We start from the raw sequence: 24,275 nt of genomic DNA on the forward strand, positions 1-24,275 counted from the left end.
GAGAAAATTTCTGAACAGAACACCAATAGCATATGCTCTAAGATCAAGAATTGACAAATGGGACCTCATAAAATTACAAAGTTTCTGTACGACAAAGGACACCATCAAAAGGACAAATCGGCAACCAACAAATTGGGAAAAGATCTTCACCAATCCTACATCAGATAGAGGGCTAATATCCAATATATATAAAGAACTCAAGAAGTTAGACTCCAGAAAACCAAACAACCCTATTAAAAAATGGGGTACAGATTTAAACAAAGAATTCTCACCTGAAGAACTTCGGATGGCAGAGAAACACCTTAAAAATGCTCAACTTCATTAGTCATTAGGGAAATGCAAATCAAAACAACCCTGAGATTTCACCTTACACCAGTCAGAATGGCTAAGATTAAAAATTCAGGAGACAGCAGGTGTTGGCGAGGATGTAGAGAAAGAGGAACACTCCTCCACTGCTGGTGGGGTTGCAAACTGGTACAACCACTCTGGAAATCAGTCTGGCGGTTCCTCAGAAAACTGGGCACCTCACTTCCAGAAGATCCTGGTATACCACTCCTGGGCATATACCCAAAAGATTCCCCAGCATGTAATAAGGATACATGTTCCACTATGTTCATAGCAGCCCTATTTATAATTGCCAGAAGTTGGAAAGAACCCAGGTATCCCTCAACAGAAGAGTAGATGCAAAAAATGTGGTATATATACACAATGGAGTACTATTCAGCCATTAGAAACAATGAATTCATGAAATTCTTAGGCAAATGGATGGAGCTGAAGAATATCATACTAAGTGAGGTAACCCAGACTCAAAAGATGAATCATGGTATGCACTCACTAATAAGTGGATATTAACCTAGAAAACTGGAATACCCAAAACATAATCCACACATCAAATGAGGTACAAGAAGAACGGAGGAGTGGCCCCTTGTTCTGGAAAGACTCAGTGAAGCAGTATAGAGCAAAATCAGAACAGGGAAGTGGAAAGGGTTGGGTGGGAAAACAGGGGGAGGGAAGGGGACTGATGGGACTTTCGGGGAGTGGGGGTCCAGAAAAGGGGAAACCATTTGAAATGTAAATAAATATATCAATAAATTAAAAAAAAAAAAAGGATACCCTGGTGAAGAGAGAAAAAGAGGACATTTAGAGTAAACTGCTTTTGAGAACTATCCTCCAACTGGAGAGTTCTCAGCCTTCCCAGGAGACTTCCCCCTTTGGGGTAAAAACGCCTCAGCCTGTGGAACGTTTTTGTCACACAGATTCTACTGGGGTTGGAGTGGCAGTAACTTGATCGAAGCATATATGAACTCACAGAAACTGGGGCAGTGTGCACAGGGCTTGCCTTGGTTTGCATCAGACCTTTCCATATATATATTATGGCTTCCAGTTTAGTGTTTTTACAGGATTCCAGAGTGTGAGAATGAGTGGGTCTCAGTTTTTCCTTCCTTCTCTTGGGTTCTTTTTCTTCTATTTGTTTTGTCCAATTCCAATGAGTTAGCTTTTGTTTTATCCTATTATTTTTTATTATTATTATCCCCAAGAAGCAGGTTTTCTAATGAGAGATTGAAAGGGACTGGATCCAGGTAGGAGGTGAGGTTGGGAGGAAAAGAGAAGACAGAAAAGAAAGGATATATTATGTAAGGAAACTATAAGCAGGATATGTGAGAAAAAAATCTATTTTCAATAAAAAAAATAAGAGCCTTCTACCACAATGTCATTGGAATAATTCTGAGAGGAAGACCCCTTCTTATCTGTTACCTCTGGATCAGCAAGCAGGTACAAGACCTGTCAGTCCCATACTGTCTCTGCACATGCTGCTAGCTAGCCTAGAATAGATCCTCTTGCCTTATTTCATTGTTTTGAAATCATATTTTGCACGAATGGGAGTCCATCTCAATCTACTTTGAGAACCCTAGCTGCAGAGAATCCTTGGTAATAAAAGTTCTAGACATTCTACCTCTGTGGTCATGGATGGTACACTAAGAAAGACTTAAATAGGCACTGAGTGAGGAGCTGTCTTTACTAACCACTGGTATCATGAATACTACTAGATTTATACCTAAAGAAGATGAAGTCCTTATACCTAGAGAGACTTGCACCTGCAGCAGTGTTCTCAAAAGCCAGAGCCATCGAGATGGCCTTCAGTGGGTGGCGGAGAAACAAAGCGCACTCTATTTATGCAATGGAATAATACGTCATCATATAAGAGAATGACATCCTGTTATCTGCACCAACATAGATGGAACTGGAGGGCATACGCTGAGTGAAACACAGCAAGTATGGAGAGACGGGTCGCATGTGTTCTCACGTATGTGTATAAACCTGTGTCAGGCTTGTAGATTCCACAATGGAGAAGAATGAAACGAAACAGCAGAGAGACAAGGGAAGGGGAAGGTAAAGGGGGTCAGGAAGGAAATTGGGAGGATTCTCAGAAGAGGACGACAAAAAGGAAGAGGAGGAAGAGGAGGGGTAGGAGAGAAGCAACATCTGCTCAGAAGGTAGCCAGTACAGTTGTTCATATTAATATAGATAACAGTTGATAATATTCCAATATTATTGCTCTCCCCTCTTTCTGTTTTTTTCTTAAAACAAGTCTTAGTATATTAGCCCAAGTTGTCTTAGAATCCACAATCCTCCTGCCTCAGCATGTCAACTATAGTAGTTACTAGCTTGTACTGCCATACACAGATATTGTTTTCTTTGTGCATAAGTTCTTAACTTGTGCATTTATATAAAGGGTATGGCTTCCATTAAAAATTCTCTGACAAGAATATTTTATTGGCAAGGGGTTTTGTTTTAGCTAGGAGCTATTTCTGAGCAGTTTTCTGTATGACTGGGAGTGTATGCATTTTATGACACTTGAGTTTATTTTTATATCTAACTGTAAAAATAAAATTACAGTCTGAAACTCATTTTGATGTAATAGACTCGACCTCATCATCTGGGATGCGATTATTAAGTGGTGTCATCAGAAAATTACAATCTGCACTGAAGGTGTGCCTTTGTGAGCCTTGTCTGTCCATACAACCTAGCGACATCTGAGAGAGGAATTGTCTAGATCAGATTGGTCTGTGGGCATTGTCTAATGGGGGTTTCTTGACTATTGATGGAGAATCCATTCCACTGTGGGAAGGCGGTCCTGGCTTATACTTGAAAACCCACTAATCATGGTTCTATGAGCAAGAACCTGTGTTCTGGGCTCTGCTCTTTTTGCTTTCCTATGGCCTTGGTTGCAAGTTACTTTCTGCAGCATCAAACTCCTGCTTTTTGCTGCATCATTTGCAACAGTAAACAATGCTCCCTACCTACCAGCAAAATCTCTCCCATGGTCACACAGCTTCCTCCAGCTACCACAACAATGGGTTACCCCCAAATCCTTAACTCACTCAAGGAGGCTTTGTTCTCCACCAGCCACTGGCTCTGCTCTTGACAGGATCGTCCACAGACTCCTTTTTGACAAACCCAACTGTCTTTTTTTGTCACTAGACTGCCAGGCAGAAGCTGCCAGGGCTGATAGACTTCCTTTTATGGACTCTCAAACCAGAAGACAGTTTCTTCTGTCCCCAAACTCATTCACCTCCTGTATGTGGCAGACTACTTAGAAATTTCTAGACCCAGTCACCAGACTTCAGTTTATGTCCTTTTCAGAAATTTCATCAAATCTTATTCAAAATAAGCCGCATGTAGATGAAGGCTAAATCCACACCTTTGGAGATGCAGAGGCCAAAGGCTGACAGCCTGTTTAATGTCCTCTTGTATTATCTGGAGCCAGGGGCCTGGGTTTGTTTTCTGGTCTCTTCCTATGCAGACTGGTCTTCCTTAACTTTATTCATGAAATGGAGATGATACACTACATAGTTAAACCTAGCTATTTGTGAAGATGAAATGGGAATCCATATTCAAAGCACCCACATAGGGTCTGCTGAGTACTTGTTCTTAAATGCAGAGTTTCTTTATTGCTTGTATTCCCTTCTAGAAGTCATGAGAGGAGGAGTATTGCACAGGGCATTCAAACAAGAATTCTCAGGATCTAGAACGGCTCCTGTCATACAGCAGGAGCTACAATGATGAGTGCATTTATGTAAGGAGAAGCAGGAGTACGCATAGCCAGCCACTGGTTGCTTCTGAGAGGAAGAGCCATTTTTTCTCAGCTTCCCACCCAGGGTCTTAGGAATCTTTCATCCCATGAATACAGCCCAAGACAGCAGCCATGGATTTTCTGACTCTGATACCTGCTTTTAAGGGAATTTTTTAAAAAAAAAAATGAAATACATATTATCATTTACTAAGTTTCACTAGCATGTAAAACAGAAATAGAAAACATTTCTATCGTATGAAAAATACATAAGTTGGTATAACACTAATATAATCTAAAGGAAGACAAAGCATTTCTTAGCAGTTATGGGCATGAGCGAACAGAATAGACACCAACACTAAGAAAGCTCATAAAAATACAAAACTGAGCAGAGTCGCGTTGCTTTACACCACCCCGTGTCCACCTTGCATCTCAGTAAAGTTCAGTACCCTCACCCCCAAAACCTACAGGCCGGGGTTGGCCCTGCCGCTTCCAAGCCGCGCCTTTAACTCTGCCCCCCTCCCTTGCGCTCCCACCGGAGTCCTCAGCAGCCACGCCCCAGCAAGCCACGCCCTCAAGCTGCCCGTCCCTACATAGCCACGCCCCGTGAAGCCACGCCTCTCAGGGCTAGGCGGGGTCGGCTCCGGGCTCCGCCCCAGTGGTCCAGCAGTTCGGAACAGGGTGCGGAGCGTGGGAGAACGCCCACGGGAGCCGATCCCGCGTACGGGCGCGGGAGTCTCGGCGAGGAAACATGGCGGCTCTGACTACAGTGGTGGTGGCGGCGGCGGCCACAGCAGTCGCCGGGGCGGTGGCGGGGGCGGGCGCGGCTGCAGGGACCGGCGTGGGAGCGGCGCCGACTCCGCAACAGGTAACGGCGCCTCCGGCCTTGCCCGGGGCCGGCCTGCATTTGGAGGCGCTCGGAGCCACAGCTGTTCCGGGCTCCGTCAGGCCTCAGTTTGAGAGGACTCCCTTTCTTTAAAAAAAAAAAAGGGAGCTAGTGATGGGAGCTCTGGGTATTAAGTCGGCAGTGGCCCAGGGCTCCAAGCTGGGTCGGAGTCTGAGCACCAAGAAGTGGATCTGTTTGCATCGGTGCTAGGACACCAGGAGGGACCCATAGGTGTTTCCCAAGATGGGGGAGGGGGGCCGATTGGACCCCAGTCTCCACATGGTGGAATGGAAATCTTTTGTTTAGATGGTCAGACTTCTTTTCTGCTTCAGGTTTTTTTCTATAGCAGTTACTATAGTCCATATTTTATTCATGTTTTTAAATTGTGTTTCTTCCTCCATGAAAATGTAAGTACCAGTTAGGTAGACATTTTTGGCAGCTTTAGACATTGTTGTGTTTCTCCGCCAAGGACTGTACCTGTTGTGTGCCCAACACGGTGTACCTTTGAGATAGTGGGCACTTAACTAATATTTTGTGGTTCAGTCCAGACGTGAAGGAAAACTACTGTGAGCTGAGGAGTCTCCATCTTCCTTTTCTAAGGGAATACAGTGTTCTTTCTAGTGTGAACTTAAGGAAATTACATCTAGGGAAGATTTTTTTATCTATCCTTTCGTTTTTCTCCTTATTCTCTCTGTATCTATATAGCTCTATAACTCCCAAGTGTATTAAGAGAAGATATAGAATACATTTTAAAAATAGATTATGTAAAATATTTTAAGTATGTATTTTAAAAAATGCATGACCACTGGGCTGTGGTGTGTGCCTCTAATCCTGGCCTTTCAAGAGGCAGAGGTGGTGATGTTAAGAGTTAGAGGCCAGGATAGGCTGTACAAAAAGAACTTTTCTCAAAAGCAAAATGGAACAAAAATTTAAAAAAAGGTCTTATTCCAGTGGTGTAATTATGTTGATTGTCTTTTTTCGTGACAACTTTCTGCAGTACTTAAAAAGCCAACATGACTTCCCCATCTAAATCATCATGTTTCACATCCTGATGTACCTTTCTTACCAGCTTCCTAACACAGTTATTGGCGTATATACACTATCATGATTCTGCTTCAGTGATTTGCAAAAGTCATATTTGCTTTTTCAGGGATTGGATCAGAATGACCTGTGGGTCTGCTTCACTATATGACATTTAGCAATCCCTAGAGACATTTTTGGTTGTTACAAAAGGCAGGATACTAATCACTAACTACTACTGCTGAAAGGTGCTACTAACACCTAGTAGAGACTGGGAGACAGTCCCTCCCTGAAGAATTATTTGCTCAATAATGTCAGTATACTGAGACTGTATTTTCCTTATAGCTTAGAATCACAGTAGCAATGAAGTAGAATTTCTCAGGAATATTAATATTAAGGCTGGTTTTATTTTTTAAGTTAAACTAGGGGCTCACTTGGTGAAGTGCTTGTTGCATAACTTTGAGGACCGAAGTTTAAGGCTGGGCACTACAGGATGCACCGGAAATCCTAGTGCTGGAGAGTTAGAGGCAGATCCCTGGGGTTTGCTGGCCAGCCAGCTTGGTCACATCAGTGAGCTATGTTAGTGAGAGAATCTGTCTAATAAAATAAGGTGGAGAGAAATGAAGGAATATACCTGACATCAACCACTGACCTCCGCATGTATGTGTACCAACACATAAACTGTACACATGTGAAAAAGTTAGGAGGATCATTGATGTACTATGGCATGATGTTTTGAACATGTTTAAGTGTTGTCTCTCCATCATACTCTTCCCAGTATCTCCCCAGCCACATACACACACTTGCACATACAAAAACTGTACTCCAGCACTGAACTTCAGTATTTGTTAGATGATTAAATGGATGTGTGAACTAACTCTAAAAACCCTGAAAATACTTGAGAAAATATAATTTTTATCATAATAGTTTCACGATTTTAGACATCTCTGCCAAAACATCTTAAGTTCCTGTTACCAGAGTTCCTTTGACAAAATGGGACAGATGGAGTGATGTAAACATCAGAAATTAATGTCCTCATTTTTCTAGAGGTTTGATGTCCAAATTAAAGATGCCATGAGGGTTAGTTTCTTGTGAGGTTTCTCTACTGTCCTCTTGATGTCTTCATATGGTCTTTTACGATTCCAGATATGGGCTGGAAAGATAGCTCACATGTTAAGAGCACTTGTTCTTCAAGAAGACCTGGGTTTGATCTCCAGCACCCACAGGCTGACTCACAAACATTTATACCTCCAATTACAGGACATCCAAAGCTCTCTTCTGGCCTTTACAGATAACAGTCACATCCATGGTGCACAGACATACATACAAGCAAAATACCCATACACATAAAATAGATCTTAAAAAAAAAGACTCCAGATGTTCTAAAGAAAGCTTCCTTAAGAAGCAGGAAGCAAACAACTCAGAAGCCTCAAGAAGTCCCTGAAACTGACCAAATGCACTAGAGCCTTTCCTCTCTAAGCTTCTTAAGAATAAGAAGGGAAGGACTGCTGAGAAACACTCTTCAGACCAGACCCGCTTCCTAGAAGAGGTAGATGAGGCAAGCTACCTGGAAGACGACGACCAGTGACACTGCCTGGAGAGGTCACTCCAGCCCGATGAACTGCCTGTGTGCTGCACAGTGAGCTCTCACCCGTGCTGGAGTGGGCTTTTAGTGTTGCGGATGTCTTTGAGGAATTTCTTCTGTACGTCACCCCTCGCCTGTACTCTGTAACTATCCCCAATAAAACTCCTTGGTTCACTAAGTTGAATTTTGGCAGTTGTCCTTTGTCCTGGCTGGTTTTTTTTGGGTTTTTTTTTTTTTTTTTTTTTTTTTTTTTATCAACGTGACACAAGCTAGAGTCATCAGGGAGGAAAGAAGCTTAGAAATGCCTTTATGAGATCCAGCTGTGGGGTATTTTCTTGATTGACGGATCAGTGGGGTAGGGCCCAGACTATTGTGAGTTGTGCCATCCTTGTGCTGGTGGTCCTGGGTTCTATTAAGAAAGCAGACTGAGCCGGGCAATGGTGGTGCATGCCTGTAATCCCAGCACTCTGGGAGGCAGAAGCAGGCGTATTTCTGAGTTTGAGGCCAGCCTGGTCTACAGAGTGAGTTCCAGGACAGCCAGAGCTATACAGACAAACCCTGTCTTGAAAAAAACCACATCCAAAAAACCAAAAAACCAAATAATAATAATAATGATAATAATAATTAAAAAAAAAAAAAGCAGATTGAGCAAGCCACCAAGCAGCGCCCCTTCATGGTCTCTGCATCAGCGTCTGCCTCCAGGTTCCTGGTGTATTTGAATTCCTGTCCTAAATTCCTTTGGTGATGAACAACAGTGTGGAACTGTAACGCTGAACAAACACACGTATGTATGCCTATAACTTTATATCATAAAAGAATTGGCAGATATGGCAGATACTAAAAGTGAGTAGGTGATCCTGAATTATCTAGGTAGATCCACTGTGACCCCAAAGGTCTTAGGCATAGGCAGAGAAACCAGAGTTAGTAAGAAACACTGACAGAAGCTAGAGACTGCAGTTATGTGAGGAAGCAGTCAGAGCTGAGGAATGAGGGCAGCCTCTCAAAGTTGGAAAATGGTAAGGGCATGAATTCTCCCTGGAAGACTCTAGAATGAACAAAGCCTCTCCAATACCTTTAATTAATATTTTAGTGAACAAATTATATACTTATGCGGCTCAATGGGACACTGAAAATGTATATAACAATTGTTATGTGGTTCAATGGGATACTTTCATAAATGTACATAGCATAGAATTGCTAAATAAAAGCTAATTGTATCTGTTCTCCTTTTTTTTTTTTTGTAGTCAGACATTTGGAAACTTATCTTTCCATTTGATACATGGTTTTATTGGCTAGGGTCAGCTTACTATACATAACTCAAAACTTCCTATACAGGCTGGAGAGATGGATCAACGGTTAAGAGCACTGATTGCTCTTCTAGAGGTCCTGAGTTCAAGTGCCAGCAACCACATGGTGGCTCTCAACCATGATGGCCTCTACTGGTATGTCTGAAGACAGCTACAGTGTACTCATATAAAACAAACAAATAATTCTTTAAAAAAACCACAACTTCCTATATTATGAATCTGTCATTGGTGTGACAAAATCCCTGACAAGTTGATGATTTGGGGCTCATGGTTTGAGGGGATATTGTGGAGAGGAAAATACACTATTGGGAGTGGAAGGCAGCTGGTGGTCGGTCAGGAAGCAAGAAAAATGGATGCTGGGACTTGGCTCTTTGCCTCTTCTTCATCCCAGACACCAGCCCAGACTGTGGTGCTGCCCACATGCAGGGGACCAGCAACGACTCACTTCCTTCTTCTCTCCTCTCCAGTCTCTGGAGACCATCATTCTCTTGTCTTTTTCTATAAAACCAGCTTTTGTTAAAGACTTTCCGTATAAGAAGAGCATGTGGTATTTGTCTGTCTGTGTTTGCTGTGGTATGCTTAGTGTAATGTTCTCTAGGTTCACACCTGGACCTTAGGCCTGATTTGCAGAACTGTTATATTTCAGTCACTAAGTAGATTAATTTCTGGATAGTTTGTTACATGGTAAGAGGAAGCAGGGAGAAAGGCCCTCGAGGTCTTCATCTTTTTCTGACTGGAGTTCTGTGCTGATGAGATCATGGAGCAGAAGCTGCTGGCCTGTGTTCTGTATGTGCTGCCGCAGCACACCGATGTCCTTCCCTTCCCAAAAGGACCAAGGGATGCATTGGGTCAAAGTGTTCATCAGAGTTTGGTGACTGTTAGCCAACAGCTAATCTAGCTGAGGCTATAGTGACACATGAGGCAATGCTAGACTTTACAAAAATGCCGGGCAGTGGTGGCGCACGCCTTTAATCCCAGTATTTGGGAGGCAGAGGCAGGAAGATTTCTGAGTTTGAGGCCAGCCTGGTCTACAGAGTGAGTTCCAGGACATCCAGGGCTACACAGAGAAAAGTACAGTTCACACTTAGGAAGGAGTAAACAATGAAGAGGTACTAGACATTGGGTGTGCTAGGCAGATTTATACTAATTATGGTAGTGTTTTGTTAGTTTACCTTGAGATGGGTACGTCCTGTGTTGCCCAAGCTAATCTAAAACTCAAGAGTTCAAGGATCGCCTGCTTTGACCTCCAGGGCAGATGGGTCTACAGATGAACCACCAGGCACAGCCTCAATCATCTACTCATCTATTGAAATATGCTAAAAAACTGAAGGGAAGGGAATCATATCTAAAGAAATAAAAAATGTGAGAAAGATCTATCTTTCTCTTTCTCTTGTATTAAATCAAATTTTGGGGGTTAAAAAGTGCAAGAAGGACTGGAGAGATGGCTCAGTGGTTAAGAGCACTGACTGTTCTAGAGGTTCTGAGTTCAAATCCCAGCAACCACATGGTGGCTCACAACTACCCGTAGTGAGATCTGATGCCCTCTTCTGGGGAGTAAATCTTTAGTCTGGGCGTGCTGGCGCACAGCTGTAATCCCAGCTCTTGGGAGGCAGAGGCAGGTGGATTTCTGAGTTTGAGGCCAGCCTGGTCTACAGAGTGAGTTCCAGGACAGCCAGGACCACACAGAGAAACCCTGTGTGGAAAAACCAAAAAAAGAAGAAAAAAGAAAAAAAGAAAAAGAAAAAAAAAGAAAGAAAAAGAAAAAAGAAAAAAGTGCAAAAAATAGAAACACCACCAGAGAGGCCCACCCCACCCCAGGTTTAGCTGGAAGAAAAAGAATGTAGGTTCATGTAGATTATGCTGTCTGGAAACACAGAAGATGATGAAGACAATAAACACTATCGAGGGCTTAGTTCGTGACTTTGAAAATATGATGGAAACCATTATCATTGTAGAAGATCCAGAAGCAGTGTGTGAGTCAGAAGCTGGACTATAATCTTCAAATACCTGCCCTAGTGACCCACTTCCACAGTTTCCACCTCCTGAAGGCTCCACAGGTTCTCAAAATAGAATCACCAGCTAGTGAACAAGCATTCAAAACATGAGCCTGTTGGAGATTCCAACTGTAACAGTCCACTCCTAGCCTTCAAAACTCATGCCACCTTACAATGCAAAATGCATTTGAAACAGCTCACAAGTTCCAGTACAGTCCAAAAGTTGAACTCCATCGAGACTTTGGGCTTATTGAATAAAATATAAAGTTACTTTAAACCCACAGTGACACAGAATAGGCATTCCGAGAGGGAATAATGGGAGAATAAAGTGAGGGATAGGACCAAAGCCAGACTTAAAGCCAGAGGGCCAAATGTTAAACCCAGTGGCTCCATGGCCATCAATTGCAACTGAGGCTGCATCTTCACCAATGGCCTCTATGGCCTCTCACTGTGCCAAGAGCCTCAGCTGCTCTTCATGACCCCTTCATGCCTTCAAAACCAGTACCATCTGGGTGACTCTTACACAGTACCAAGTCTGGCCACAGCATAAAACACAACTGTGGCTATCTCTAGAACACACTCTCTGTGCTCTCAGAAAATACTTCCAAGAAGATTTCATCTCAGTGATGCTGGTCTCTTCTTAATCACTGCTAATTTCTTAGCTCCAGCTAACCGGCATCAATAGTCCCAGTAACACAAAGGTTTGCTTTAGTGGTTCTGGTATCTTGTCACTCACAGCTGATTCTTCAGCCCCCGCTAACCAAAACCACAGAATCTTCTCAATCAAAACATGGCCACTGTAAGAGTCTTTAATCTTCCCTCTGAAATTTTACAAGCCAGGCCTCCATCTTTTGCACTGTTCTTAACATTGTCTTCCAAGCTCCTACAGAACTTTCCACTGAGCTCTTAATATTCTAATGGCTTTTCTAGCTCAAAGTTCCAAAGTCATTCCACAGTCCTCCCCAAAACATGGTCAGGTTGTCACAGGAATACCCCACTACGCTGGTACCAATTTGTCTTAGGGTTTCTATTCCTGCACAAACATAATGGCCAAAAAGCAAGTTGGGGAGGAAAGGGTTTATTGAGCTTACACTTCCACACTGCAGTTCATCACTAAAGGAAGTCAGGACTAGAACTCGAGCAGGTCAGGAAGCAGGAGCTGATGCAGAGGCCATGGAGGGATGTTTCTTACTGGCTTGCTTCCCCTGGTTTGCTCAGCCTGCTCTCTTATAGAACCCAAGAGCACCAGCCCAAAGGTGGTACCACCCACAATGGGCCCTCCCCACTTGATCACTAATTGAGAAAATGCCCAACAGCTGGATCTCATGGAGGCACTTCCCCAAATGAAACTCCTTTCTCTTTGATAACTCCAGCCTGTGTCAAGTTGACACATGAAACTAGCCAGTACAAGGGCATAGACAGAGTTGCTGGGGCTTCCTAGCCACCAGCCTAGATCCAGGCATGGTGAGAGCAGTAAGAGAGCCAGCCTCAAGGAAGGAAGGTGGCCATTGATAGAGCAGGACCTGGCCTCTGAACACATTCAGGGAGGGACACGTCTCACATCCCTCACCCCACCCCCTCACGCACACACACCCTAAACAAAGCAAGATACCTAAAATAGTAAAAAAAAAAAAATGTTTTTTAAAAAAGAATATCGAATTGCTCATAATTCTTAATTTCAAATTGCTTCAAAGCCACTATAACTATAACCAAACATGGTACTGACTTAAGGCTAACCAAAGAATACATGAAAGATATCTATCATCATTGCTCATGATGAACTAATCTAAACCACTCTGAGAGGAGCTGTGTATGTAACTTGATAGAGTGTTTGTTTGAGTTTGATCCCCAGCACACCAAATAAAAAATATTGTGAGATACCACTTTATAACCATTAAGATGGCTGTAATGAAAAGGACAAATAATAATGTGTTGGCAAGGATACAGAGAAATTAGAATCATTCACATATTGATGACGGAATGTAAAATGAAGCAGTTACCACGAAAATAGTTTACTAATACCTGGAAATGTTTTTAATAGTTGGCATTATCAAGGAAGTGAATGATTGCAGCATGTAATTATTAAAAAATAATCCACACTAATGCTGGCTACACGTCGGCAACAGTCTCCATCTGTTGCCAGCCTGGCACATAGCCGGAGACCAAGACCTCGTGTTTCCCCTAGCCAACGCCTCTGCCACAAACACCCAAACACGGGATCTGCCTCTCCAGAGCTCAGAGCTCACTCTCCGTCCTGCAGTGCTTTCATGAGTCCACGTGCTTTCATGAGTCCACCTTCCTCTTCGGTTACCTCTCCCCTGGAGCCTTATCCTTGCCCAACCTTCCTGTCCCAAGGCCTGGTCGAACTCCACCCTGCTGTGTTCTTTCCCCTGGCCCACCTGATTCGCCGCAGATGGAAAACACCAGCTGATCTTAGTTTAGAATCGACAGGTGCTTGGGAGGCAGAGGTAGGTGGATTTCTGAGTTCGAGGCCAGCCTGGTCTACAGATGAGTTCCAGGACAGCCAGGGCTATACAGAAAAACCCTGTCTCGGGGAGAAAAAATCAACAGGTGACACAACCACTAGGTGTGGAATCTATTGTCCTAAACTCATCAACTATTCTATGTTGCAGATCTTATGGTGGTGGAATGTGCCACCAGATCTAACAGCTCCTGGTCTACACGTTGTTCCTCTTGCTCTGGCCTCACAGTACCCAAGGGACGTTCATCCCTCCTGCGTCTCTCTTCCTCTCTTGGATGGAAAGGCCTGCCTCCTCCTCGACCAGTGATTGGCGATTTATCATCTTTATTATCCAATCAATTAATTAGGGGGAAATTCTGCTACAAAGATGATCAGAGTAGGGGGAAACTATTAGTGATATATGAATATAAAATAAAATAAGGGATTTATATTCAGAATGTATAAACAATGATTCCAAGTCAACAATAAGAAGATAATTCAAATGTTAAAACAAGAAAGTGAAAATGTCTCATCCCTGGCCTGTACTCTACTGACTTCATGGGTCCTCCAGCCTCATCGCCATAATGATATCAACTTAACATGTCAAAAAACAAAACAAACGAAAATCCCAGCCAACACATTCTATTTAAGAACTAAGTATGGAGCTGGAGAGGTGGCTCAGCTGTTAAGAGCACCGACTGCTCTTCCGAAGGTCCTGAGTTCAAATCTCAGCAACCAAATGGTGGCTCACAGCCATCAGTAATGAGATCTGATGCCCTATTCTGGGGTGTCTGAAGACAGCTACAGTGTACTTAAATAAATAAATATTTAAAAGGGGGGGAGCAGGGCGAAGAGAGAAGAAAAAGTGTCAGAAGACAGTTACAGTGTACTTGCATATACTAAATAAATAAATCATAAAAAAAAAGTATGGCAGGATTTCCTAAGCATTTTCTACTCATCAACCCCACAGACCTGAGAAGGTTTTTACAAGCTTTATTTTATTTAAGAATGTATATGTGGGTGTGGGGTGGAGGTGTGCATTCATGCCCGTGAGAGTCGGGGTCCACCGAGGCCAGGTTCTAGGATCTCCTCCAGCTAGAGTTCCAGACAGTGGTGAGCCGTCCACGGTGGGTTCTAGGCCTGAACTCGGGTCCTCTGCCTGAGCAGCGTGCACTTTAACTGCGAAGTCTTCTCTCCAGTCCCAGGTCCGAAATTATTATGTGTCACTGGGTATATGGGTTTATAGAATGGCTGTCCAAATCAAACATTTACTGATAATAAATTATAAAGAATTTTATTTTAAAATAATTATTTGTTATACATATAATTTAACCATTAATTAATAGTGAAAGCAAATTTGCATAGTAATGAGGTTAAAGTAAGTCATGGGATATGAAACCGACTGCCACTCCTGAACGGTTGTGGAAAGTTAAATTTCTTTGGAGAAATGAAGCACTGTGGGGGGAGTGATAGAATGACTGGCCTGAAGGCCATTCTCTGAAGAGGCATCTCTGGCCTCCCTGCTCTAAGCCTCTCACTCACGCCCGCTCCCTTCAGAACTCCCCCCCTCCCCATCATCCCTGTTACACTGAACAACATATAGGCGTACTTAAGTAAAATCCATGTGCCTGGTACAAAGCTACCTGCCCCAGCCACCTTTACAGATCTCCTGCCGGGAGTTGTCTTTCTCCGATAGCCAGTCTTTCTGGTCCTCAGAATGTGCATAGCTAATCCCTTGACCTGATAATCACCTTTGCTTCTGGCTGCCTCTCTTCTTCCTTTGATGTGAGCCTCTCAAATAGACACCTTGGGGTGTCCTAAGAGAACACAGGTTCCTCCGCCTCAGCCCTTTTAGTTCCTTATTATTACTTAGCACACTTTCTGGCTTTTTGTTCATTTTGTGTACTTTTTATTGCTTTTTAGCTCTTTTCTCTTGAAATCTGTTTTTCCTCACGATGCTGGGCCATCCTGGTAGAGAATCATGCTTCCATGTTGTATCTGTCAAATAACTGTTCAATCTAGAGATGATAAATGACTTATGAATAAAGTATACCTTTTTGTCAGTAATCCCTAAATACAACATTTCATGTTTAATTTAGCATTTTAAGATAGATATTTTTTTGTCTACAACGTATATTCTTATTTTATCTGTATGAATATTTTGCCTTCAAGTGTGTGTGTTCGTACCATGTGCATGTGTGGTCACCACAGAGGCCAGAAGAGGGGATCAGAGCTGGAGTCGGAGTTACAGTTCGTTGTAAGATGTCATCTGGGTGCTAGGAACTGAACAAGCCCTCCAGCCCCCCAAACTGTGATGACCCCCCCAAAACTGCCGATGCTGTATTTCTGTAGACATCACTTGCTACTTTTATCTCAAATGCTTATTGTTGTTGTTTTACAGAGTGATGGCGGCTTTAGTGCTCCAGGTGGGATTCGTCCTTTTCAGCTTCAAAACTGGAAACAGAAAGTTAGTCGGACAAAAAAAGCAGAATTCATACGCACATCAGAAAAACTAAAGAACCAGTGAGTATAGGAATATTCTCTCCAAATAGTATCGATGGCTATTTTATAATGAACAATATAAAGTTGATTCAACTCCACCTTCCCCAGTCTCACAGTATTAGGAAACTTCTTTTTTTTTTTTTTTTTTTTAAAGAAATGTTCAACATTTTTTTTGTTTGATATATTTTTTATTTACATTTCAAATGATTTCCCCTTTTCTGGCTCCTCACTCCCCGGAAGTCCCATAAGACCTCTTCCCTCCCCCTGCTCCCCATCCACTCCTTCCCACTTCTCTGTTCTAGTATTGCCCTATACTGCTGCACTGAGCCTTTCCAGAACAAGGGACTACTCTTCAGTTCTTCTTGGACATCATTTGATGTGTGGATTATGTCTTGGGTATTCCAAGTTTCTAGGCTAATATCCACTTATCAGTGAGTGCATACCATGATTGATCTTTTGAGACTGGGTTACCTCACTTAGTATGATGTTCTCCAGCTCCATCCGTTTGTCTAAGAATTTCATGAATTCATTGTTTCTAATGGCTGAATAGTACTCCATTGTGTATATACACCACATTTTTTGTATCCATTCCTCCGTTGAGGGACACCTGGGTTCTTTCCAGCTTCTGGCTATTATAAATAGGGCTGCTATGAACATAGTGGAGCATGTATCCTTATTACATGCTGGGGAATCCTTTGGGTATATGCTCAGGAGTGGTATAGCAGGGTCCTCCGGAAGTGATGTGCCCAGTTTTCTAAGGAACCACCAGACTGATTTCCAGAGTGGTTGTACCAGTTTGCATTTCCACCAGCAGTGGAGGAGTGTTCCTCTTTCTTCAAATCCTTGCCAATACCTCCAGTCTCCTTAGTTTTTAATCTTTGACATTCTGACCGGTGTAAGGTGAAATCTCAGGGTTGTTTTGATTTACATTTCCCTAATGACTAATGATGTTGAACATTTTTTAAGATGCTTCTCAGCCATCCAAGTTCTTCAGGTGAAAATTCTTTGTTTAGCTCTGTAACCCCCCCTTTTTTTTTTACGTTTTAAACATTTATTCATGTTACAATCCAATGAACTTATCAGAACTTTCTTCTTTGTCAAAACAGTAAAAAAAAAAAAAAAAACCATGTTTACATCAACAAAGAATCCCTATATCCCCCTTCACTGACATTAGTCACCTTGTAAAGTATAAGCCCATATCAAACATCCTTTCACTTATTCATTGAAATGTACCCCATTTTTTAATGGGGTTATTTGGTTCCCTGGGGTCTAACTTCTTGAGTTCTTTGTATATATTGTATATTAGCCCTCTGTCGGATGTAGGGTTGGTGAAGATTCCCCCAGAATTTCCCAATTTGTTGATTGCCAATTTGTCCTTCTGATGGTGTCTTTTGCCTTTCAGAAACTTTGTAGTTTTATGAGGTCCCATTTGTCAATTCTTGATCTTAGAGCATAAGCTATTGGTGTTCTGTTCAGGAACTTTCCCCCTGTACCAATGTCCTCAAGGCTCTTCCCCAGTTTCTTTTCTGTTAGCTTCAGTGTGTCTGGTTTTATGTGGAGGTCCTTGATCCACTTGGAGTTGAGCTTAGTTCAAGGAGATAAGGATGGATCAATTCGCATTCTTCTGCATGCTGACCTCCAGTTGAACCAGCACCATTTGTTGAAAAGGCTATCTTTTTTCCACTGGATGTTTTCAGCTCCTTTGTTGAGGATCAAGTGGCCATATGTGTGTGGTTTCTTTTCTGGATCTTTAATCCTATTCTATTGATCCGCCTGCCTGTCACTGTACCAATACTATGTAGTTTTTAACACTATTGCTCTGTAGTATTGCTTGAGGTCTGGGATACTGATTCCCCCAGAATTTCTTTTATTGTTGAGAATAGTTTTATCTATCCTGGGTTTTTTGTTATTGCAGATGAATTTGAGAATTGCTCTTTCTAACTCTATGTAAAGAACTGAGTTGGGATTTTGATGGGTATTGTGTTGAATATGTATATTGCTTTTTGGCAAGATGGCCATTTTAACTATATTAATCCTGCCAATCCACGAGCATGGCAGATTTTTCCATTTTCTGAGGTCTTCTTCCATTTCCTTCTTCAGAGACTTGAAATTCTTGTCATACAGATCTTTCACTTGTTTGGTCATAGTCACACCAAGGTACTTTATATTGTTTGTGGCTATTGTGAAGGGTGTCATTTCCCTAATTTCTTTCTCAGCCTGCTTATCCTTTGAGTATAGGAAAGCTACTGATTTGCTTGAGTTGATTTTATAACCTGCCACTTTGCTGAAGTTGTTTATCAGCTGTAGGAGTTCTCTGGTGGAGTTTTTTGGATCACTTAAGTAGACTATCATATCATCTGCAAATAGTGATAGTTTGACTACTTCCTTTCCAGTTTGTATCCCTTTGACCTCCTTTATGTTGTTTAATTTCCCTAGCTAGTACCTCAAGTACAATACTGAAAAGGTAAGGAGAGAAGGGGCAGCCTTGTCTAGTCCCTGATTTTAGTGGGATTGCTTCAAGTTTCTCTCCATTTAGTTTGATGCTGGCTACCGGTTTGTTGTATATTGCTTTTACTATGTTTAGGTATGGGCCTTGAATTCCTGTCCTTTCCAAGACTTTTAGCATGAAAGGATGCTGAATTTTGTCAAATGCTTTTTCAGCATCCAATGAAATGACCATGTGGTTTTGTTCTGAGTTTGTTTATGTAGTGGATTGCATTGATGGATTTCCGTATATTGAACCATCTCTGCATCCCTGGGATGAAGCCTACTTGATGTGTCCTGACAAACAGCAAGAAGCAGGAGGGAGGTGTGCAATTCAGTCTATTTAATATAAACCAGCTCTAGGTGAAATTGTCTCTATTTTATTTTACTTTTTACCATTTTATATTAGTGTATTTTAAGGAAAACAAAATAATAATGTATTTATATTTTGTATCTCAAGTTGGAGGTAGGCCCTTTAAGAATATTTTGGAGTATCTCAGCACTCTGGGAGGCAGAGGCAGGCGGATTTCTGAGTTCGAGGCCAGCCTGGTCTACAGAGTGAGTTCCAGGACAGCCAGGGCTACACAGAGAAACCCTGTCTCGAAAAAACAAAATCCAAAAAACCAAGCAAACAAACAAAAAGAATATTTTGGAGTAAGGGTTCTAAAGATATGTATCTTCTTATAGGTTATGAAGTGGGCAAATGATTAATGTAGGGCTAGTCCCTCCCATCTAGTTCCCTTCCTGTCTCCCCGCCCCCTTCCCTCCCTGCAGCATGTGATTTCTCATTCCTCTTTTTACAACCCACTGAGTTCTTATTGCTGCCTCTGTGCCTGGGTCCAGGATCCTCAGTTGACGGTCCTTTCAGGAGCTACATCCTGGAAGATAATTAGTCTCTCCTCCAGGGACCACTAGGTACCAATAGCTTCTCAGCGAGAGAACTCATGACGTGCTGGGGTTTTGGTTGGCTTGGTCTTATGTAAGTCTTGTATAAGCAGTTAGGGCTTCTGTGAGTTCACGTGTGCAACATCCATGTGTGCCCAGCAAATCATGTTTCAGTGAAGACATCTTCTACCTCCAGGTCCTATGCTCTTCCCCCATGTCTTGCTCAGTGAGCCCTGAGCTTTGGGGAAAAGGGTTGTTAAACTAATGTCTCGTTTGTATCTGAACACTCTACTGTTTCTTCACCTCTGCATGTTGGTCACTTGTGGGTCTCTGTATCAGTCTCTGCCTCTTGCACAAAAGCTTCTGGGATAGAGCAGGCAGACATGCTGACCTGTGTGTATGAAGATAAGCACTTGGCAGGGACACTTTAACACTGTGTCCATTTAGCTGGATAATAGCATTAGGTTCTCCTATAGGGCATATGTTGTAGCCAGTCATGAGTTTGGATCTAGTTAACAGTACCAGGCAGGAGACCTGTCTTCTGGAGAGGGCTTTAAAAGCAGTCAGAAAGTAGTTGATTACTCCTATAAATTGATCCTACTATTTTATCAGCGGTCATTATCTTGCCAGGCCATTTTTTATTGTAGATTAACAGGTTTCATAACTGAGAAACATTACTGAAGAATTTTTCTCTCCCAGTATCAAGTTGTCTGTCCAAATTAGGGTTACTTTTGCTGTGATGAAACACTATCACCAGAAGCAACCAGGAGGAAAGTGTTTATTTGAATTATATTTCTACATCATTGTTTGTCAAAGGAAGCCAGGACAGGAACTCAAACAGCTAGAACCTGAAGGCAGGAGCTGATGAAGAGGCCATGGAGGTGTACTGCATATTGGCTTGCTCCCTGTGATTTGCTCAGCCTGTTTTCTTATAGAACACAGAACCTCCAGCCCAGGGCTAGCCCCATCTACAATGGACTGGGTCCTCTCACATCGGTCAGTAAGTAAATAACCTACACTTGCTCAGTTGAGACTCCCTCCTGTCTGATGATTAGTTTGTGTAACTAGCCAGCACACTGTCCTGATTACTTTTCTATTGCTGTAATAAGACAGCACGACCAAGGTGACTTACAGTTTCTGAGGGTTAGAGCCCATGATTGTCATGGCGAAGAACGTGGCAGCAAGCAAGGTGTGGACCTGGAGCAGGAGCTAAGAACTCATGCTCACCTTCCCTGAGTGATCCAGTTTCTCTATGCTGTCTTCTAGTCCCAGTTTTCTTTCCTTCTCTCTCTCTCTCTCTCTCTCTCTCTCTCTCTCTCTCTCTCTCTCTCTCTCTCTCTCTTTGTTTTTTTTTTTTGTTTGTTTGTTTTTTCTGAGACAGGGTTTCTCTGTGTAGCCCTGGCTGTCCTGGAACTCACTCTGTAGACCAGACTGGCCTCAAACTCGAAATCCGCCTGCCTCTACCTCCCAAGTGCTGGGATCACAGGTGTGTGCCACCATGCCCGGCCAGTCCCAGTTTCCTTAACAGTCAGTTCACCTGCTAGGCCTTCCAGGGAGCTTTTGATTTGGGTTACTGAGCTTTTGATCCCAGCATCATGTCAGTTTGTATTTTCCTCAGCCAGTCTTTGTTGAACTCCCATTTTCCTGTCTTAGGGTGATGTTCAGTTGTTTTTGCCCTTTTGAAACACAATCATGTCTTCTCTGAGTTGTTTGAGAGTGCTCATTCTTTTGAATGCTTTGAAAGTTTTTATCAGGATGTTTGTATTTTATCAGGATTTGCCATTACTATAGGAACAGCGATCTGTGGAAGAGATGTGAAGGTGGCCTTTGCAGTGTTCAGTGCAGAGAAACTAAGTCACAGAAGGGTTGCAGTGTTTCCCTCTGTGGGCCTGGTATTTAAGGCTGGTGGTTCTATCTCAGGTCTTCTTCTGAGGGTCAAGTACCATCCTGCATCAGCTTGGGCCTCTTGCTGTGTGCCTGTGGCCTTTACCGAGAGCCAGGTCTGCTCCTGAGCCTCAGGCCACAGCTTCTGCTGACGCCGCACAAAATGTGGGACTCCTTAGGCACCAAAGTCTGCCTGGGCTCAAGACGAATCCCATTAGTGCCCCAACTACCCATGGAGCCGTGGGGCATGTGGACTTTCCAAGCAAGTGCCTGAGCTGTGTCTGAAGACAACTACAGTGTGCTGGCATATAATAGATAAATAAATCTTTTAAAAAATCAGCTGATTTTATATAAAAAAAAGAAAGAGAGTAAATATTCATATTTAACGGGTGGGAGGAGAAAAACAAACATTGAGAAAAATTGTTTTTTTTTTTTTTGCCAAGTTAAAAAAAAAACCTCCTTGATAATATATATTCTTTTCTTTTGTTTACTTGAGGACTGTAACATTTAGAACCTCACAGCTAAAGGCTTCTGTATTCTCAAAGGAAAAATGTAACAGTTCAAGTTCCAGTTGGTTAAACTTAGACTTAGCTAGTTACTCTGCTTTAGCTACTATTTTGATTCCTTGACCTTATTAGTCTAAGTAATCAACTCTTAGTTTTAAAATGAATTGAACATAAAGTACTAGTTATTTTAAATATATTCATATGTTAAAAGATTAAAATATACTTAAGTCATATTTATACCATTTGTTTCGTTTCCTAAAGAGTTATCGTCATAGAAAAAGATAAACACAGTCATTTCTACAACCCAAGAGGCGACTTCAGAACTGAGTACAGTGTGCTGGAGGAACTCGAACACAAACTGATCCACAGCAGGAAGACAGAAAGTGAGTCGGGTTCACGGTAGCAGATGGGCCGCTGCGGGCTCTGAAGGGCTGCGCTGCTCTGTGCTGTCCTTGTACATAGACTGGGCTGTAGCTCTGTGGTGGTAGAGCTGTTGGCAAGTCTGGCTCTTATGGACGCGTTTATTTTATTTTCAGGTTGCTGTTTAGTATTCTGATGAATTGTTTTCTAAGTCTATTTCTTCCATATTAATAGGGAAGACGAATTGGGGTTGATAATCAGCAAATGACATTAATATTTTAAAAATTAAAAACTTGTTTCCTGTGCTATCTGATCCTAGTGCATCCTCTGGCATTGTTGACTGAGTGCTAGACCCTGTAAATGTCGGCAGAGTCAGAGCCTCCCTCTCTGTACAAAGCTGCGATACGGGTTACAGCAAAGCCTGAGTTCTAAAGTCTACAATTCCTGTGCATCTGATGCTGAGATGAAACACAAGAAAGTGCCTTACAAGTTATTCAGTGACTATGTTCTGTTGTTTGTTATGTAGATTAATCCTTGTCAGAGGGTGTGAGAATACCTTGCAGAGCTAGATTCTGTATGTTGCAAAAATCCGTATGAAACCTACTTTATACAGGAACAAATGGCTATTAGTAAGCTTTACAACATACTGATTTGCTAGGAAAGATTAAACTGCTTATGATACTTAGTTAAAAGATACAGTTAAATGCATTTTCTAGTAATTTCCCTCTCTAAATATAAGATCATACCATTTTTTAAAAGACTTATTTATTTTATCTAAATGAGTACACTGTCACTGTCTTCAGACACACCAGAAGAGGGCATAGGATCCCATTACAGATGGTTGTGAGCCACCATGTGGTTGCTGGGAATTGAACTCAGGACCTCTGGAAGAGCAGTCAGTGCTCTTAACTGCTGAGCCATCTCTCCAGTCCCAGATCATGCCATTTTTTAAAGTCATCTTTTGTTATGTAGTAGTGAGACTCAGTATCCCTCTTCTTATGAACTGAGAATAGGCTGTAATAGAAACACCACCTATCAAGTCTCCGTTCTTGAATTTCTAGATCGTGATGTTGTAGCTCCTGCTACTTTTGCTTTTGCAGATACCGGCAGGGTAATCTATCTCTTGCTTATATCCTTAAACAAAGGATCCAGTTTTGTTTATTTTGGGGTGACTTGTTTTACCCTTTCTTTTGTTCCTTTCAGACAAGGTCTCCTGTGGCCCAGACTGACTTTGAACTCTTTATATTGCCAGGGCTGACTCAGACTCTTGAGTTCCCTACCCACTTTCCAGATGCTGGAATTATGGGCACATATTACCGTGTCCAACTCACTTTTCTCTTTTTTCAATGCAACTTTATTTATTAAAAATTTATTTACTTATTTATTACATGTAAGTACACTGTAGCTGTCTTCAGACACCCCAGAAGGGGGCGTCAGATCTCATTACAGATGGTTGTGAGCCACCATGTGGTTGCTGGAATTTGAACTAAGGACCTTCAGAAGAGCAGTCAGTACTCTTGCCACTGAGCCATCTCACCAGCCCTATTTATTTATGTTTTAAATTGTTTTCTGTTCTTCGGTTTTGCTGCTCATTCGTAACACTGTGTACCTATTTTAAATAGGAGGGAGCACATGGCCTCTGTCTTAGGGCTTCTATTGCTGCGAAGAGACACTATGACCACAACAACTCCTATAAAGGAAAACTTTTAATTGGGGGCTAGCTTAACATAGCTAGCTAAACTAGCTAGTTTAGTCCATTGTCATCATGGTGGGAAGCATGGCCATGCAGGCAGACATGGTGGTCAGGAAGTAGCTGAGAGTTCTATGACCAGATCTAAAGGCAGCAGGAACATCTGAAACCTCAAAGCCCTCCCCAAGTAACATACTTCCTCCAACAAAGCCACACCCACACCAACAAGGCCACACTTCAAATAGTGCCACTCCCTATGGAGTGACATTCTCATTCAAACCACCACAATCTCTATGCAAAGAGACACACTTTTCTTCCTGGATCCCAGTTCTACAGAAGTAAATAATTGTTCCTTACCTCTGGGACCAGACCTTGGTTTTTGATAAATGCATTTTTATTGACTCTGAGAGGTTTGGCTGTATGGTGAGTATTTCACTTCCAAATGACAAATAAGATTGCATAAGATAATGACTTAACTGTTGATAAGCTGTGGGGAAAAAAGCAAAAGCCACTTTCTAATTATTCATTTCACTCCTTCACTGGTTTCCACCCTTGCCCACCACCCAGGTCATTATTTTGTTCTTAAACTTTTCATTCTTGACCTACCATTTTACTTCTGGGTGGTTCTCTGGATATTCT

The 24,275-nt window shown here is 42.2% G+C and overlaps 1 protein-coding gene across 1 annotated transcript in view; it reads left to right on the forward strand.

The window, feature by feature from the left end:
- Positions 1-4,721: 4,721 nt before the first annotated feature.
- The window catches only part of Ccdc112 (coiled-coil domain containing 112), a 33,751-nt gene continuing 14,197 nt past the window's right edge, over positions 4,722-24,275 (forward strand). Inside the window, exons 1-3 of the mRNA XM_052201340.1 lie at positions 4,722-4,940; positions 15,727-15,848; positions 21,848-21,969. Coding sequence (XP_052057300.1) covers positions 4,824-4,940; positions 15,727-15,848; positions 21,848-21,969 — 361 coding nt within the window. The 5' untranslated portion in view covers positions 4,722-4,823. The remainder of the gene's footprint in view (positions 4,941-15,726; positions 15,849-21,847; positions 21,970-24,275) is intronic.

This window comes from Apodemus sylvaticus, chromosome 13 (genome assembly GCF_947179515.1).
Source record: "Apodemus sylvaticus chromosome 13, mApoSyl1.1, whole genome shotgun sequence".
NCBI classification, from domain to species: Eukaryota; Metazoa; Chordata; class Mammalia; order Rodentia; family Muridae; genus Apodemus; species Apodemus sylvaticus.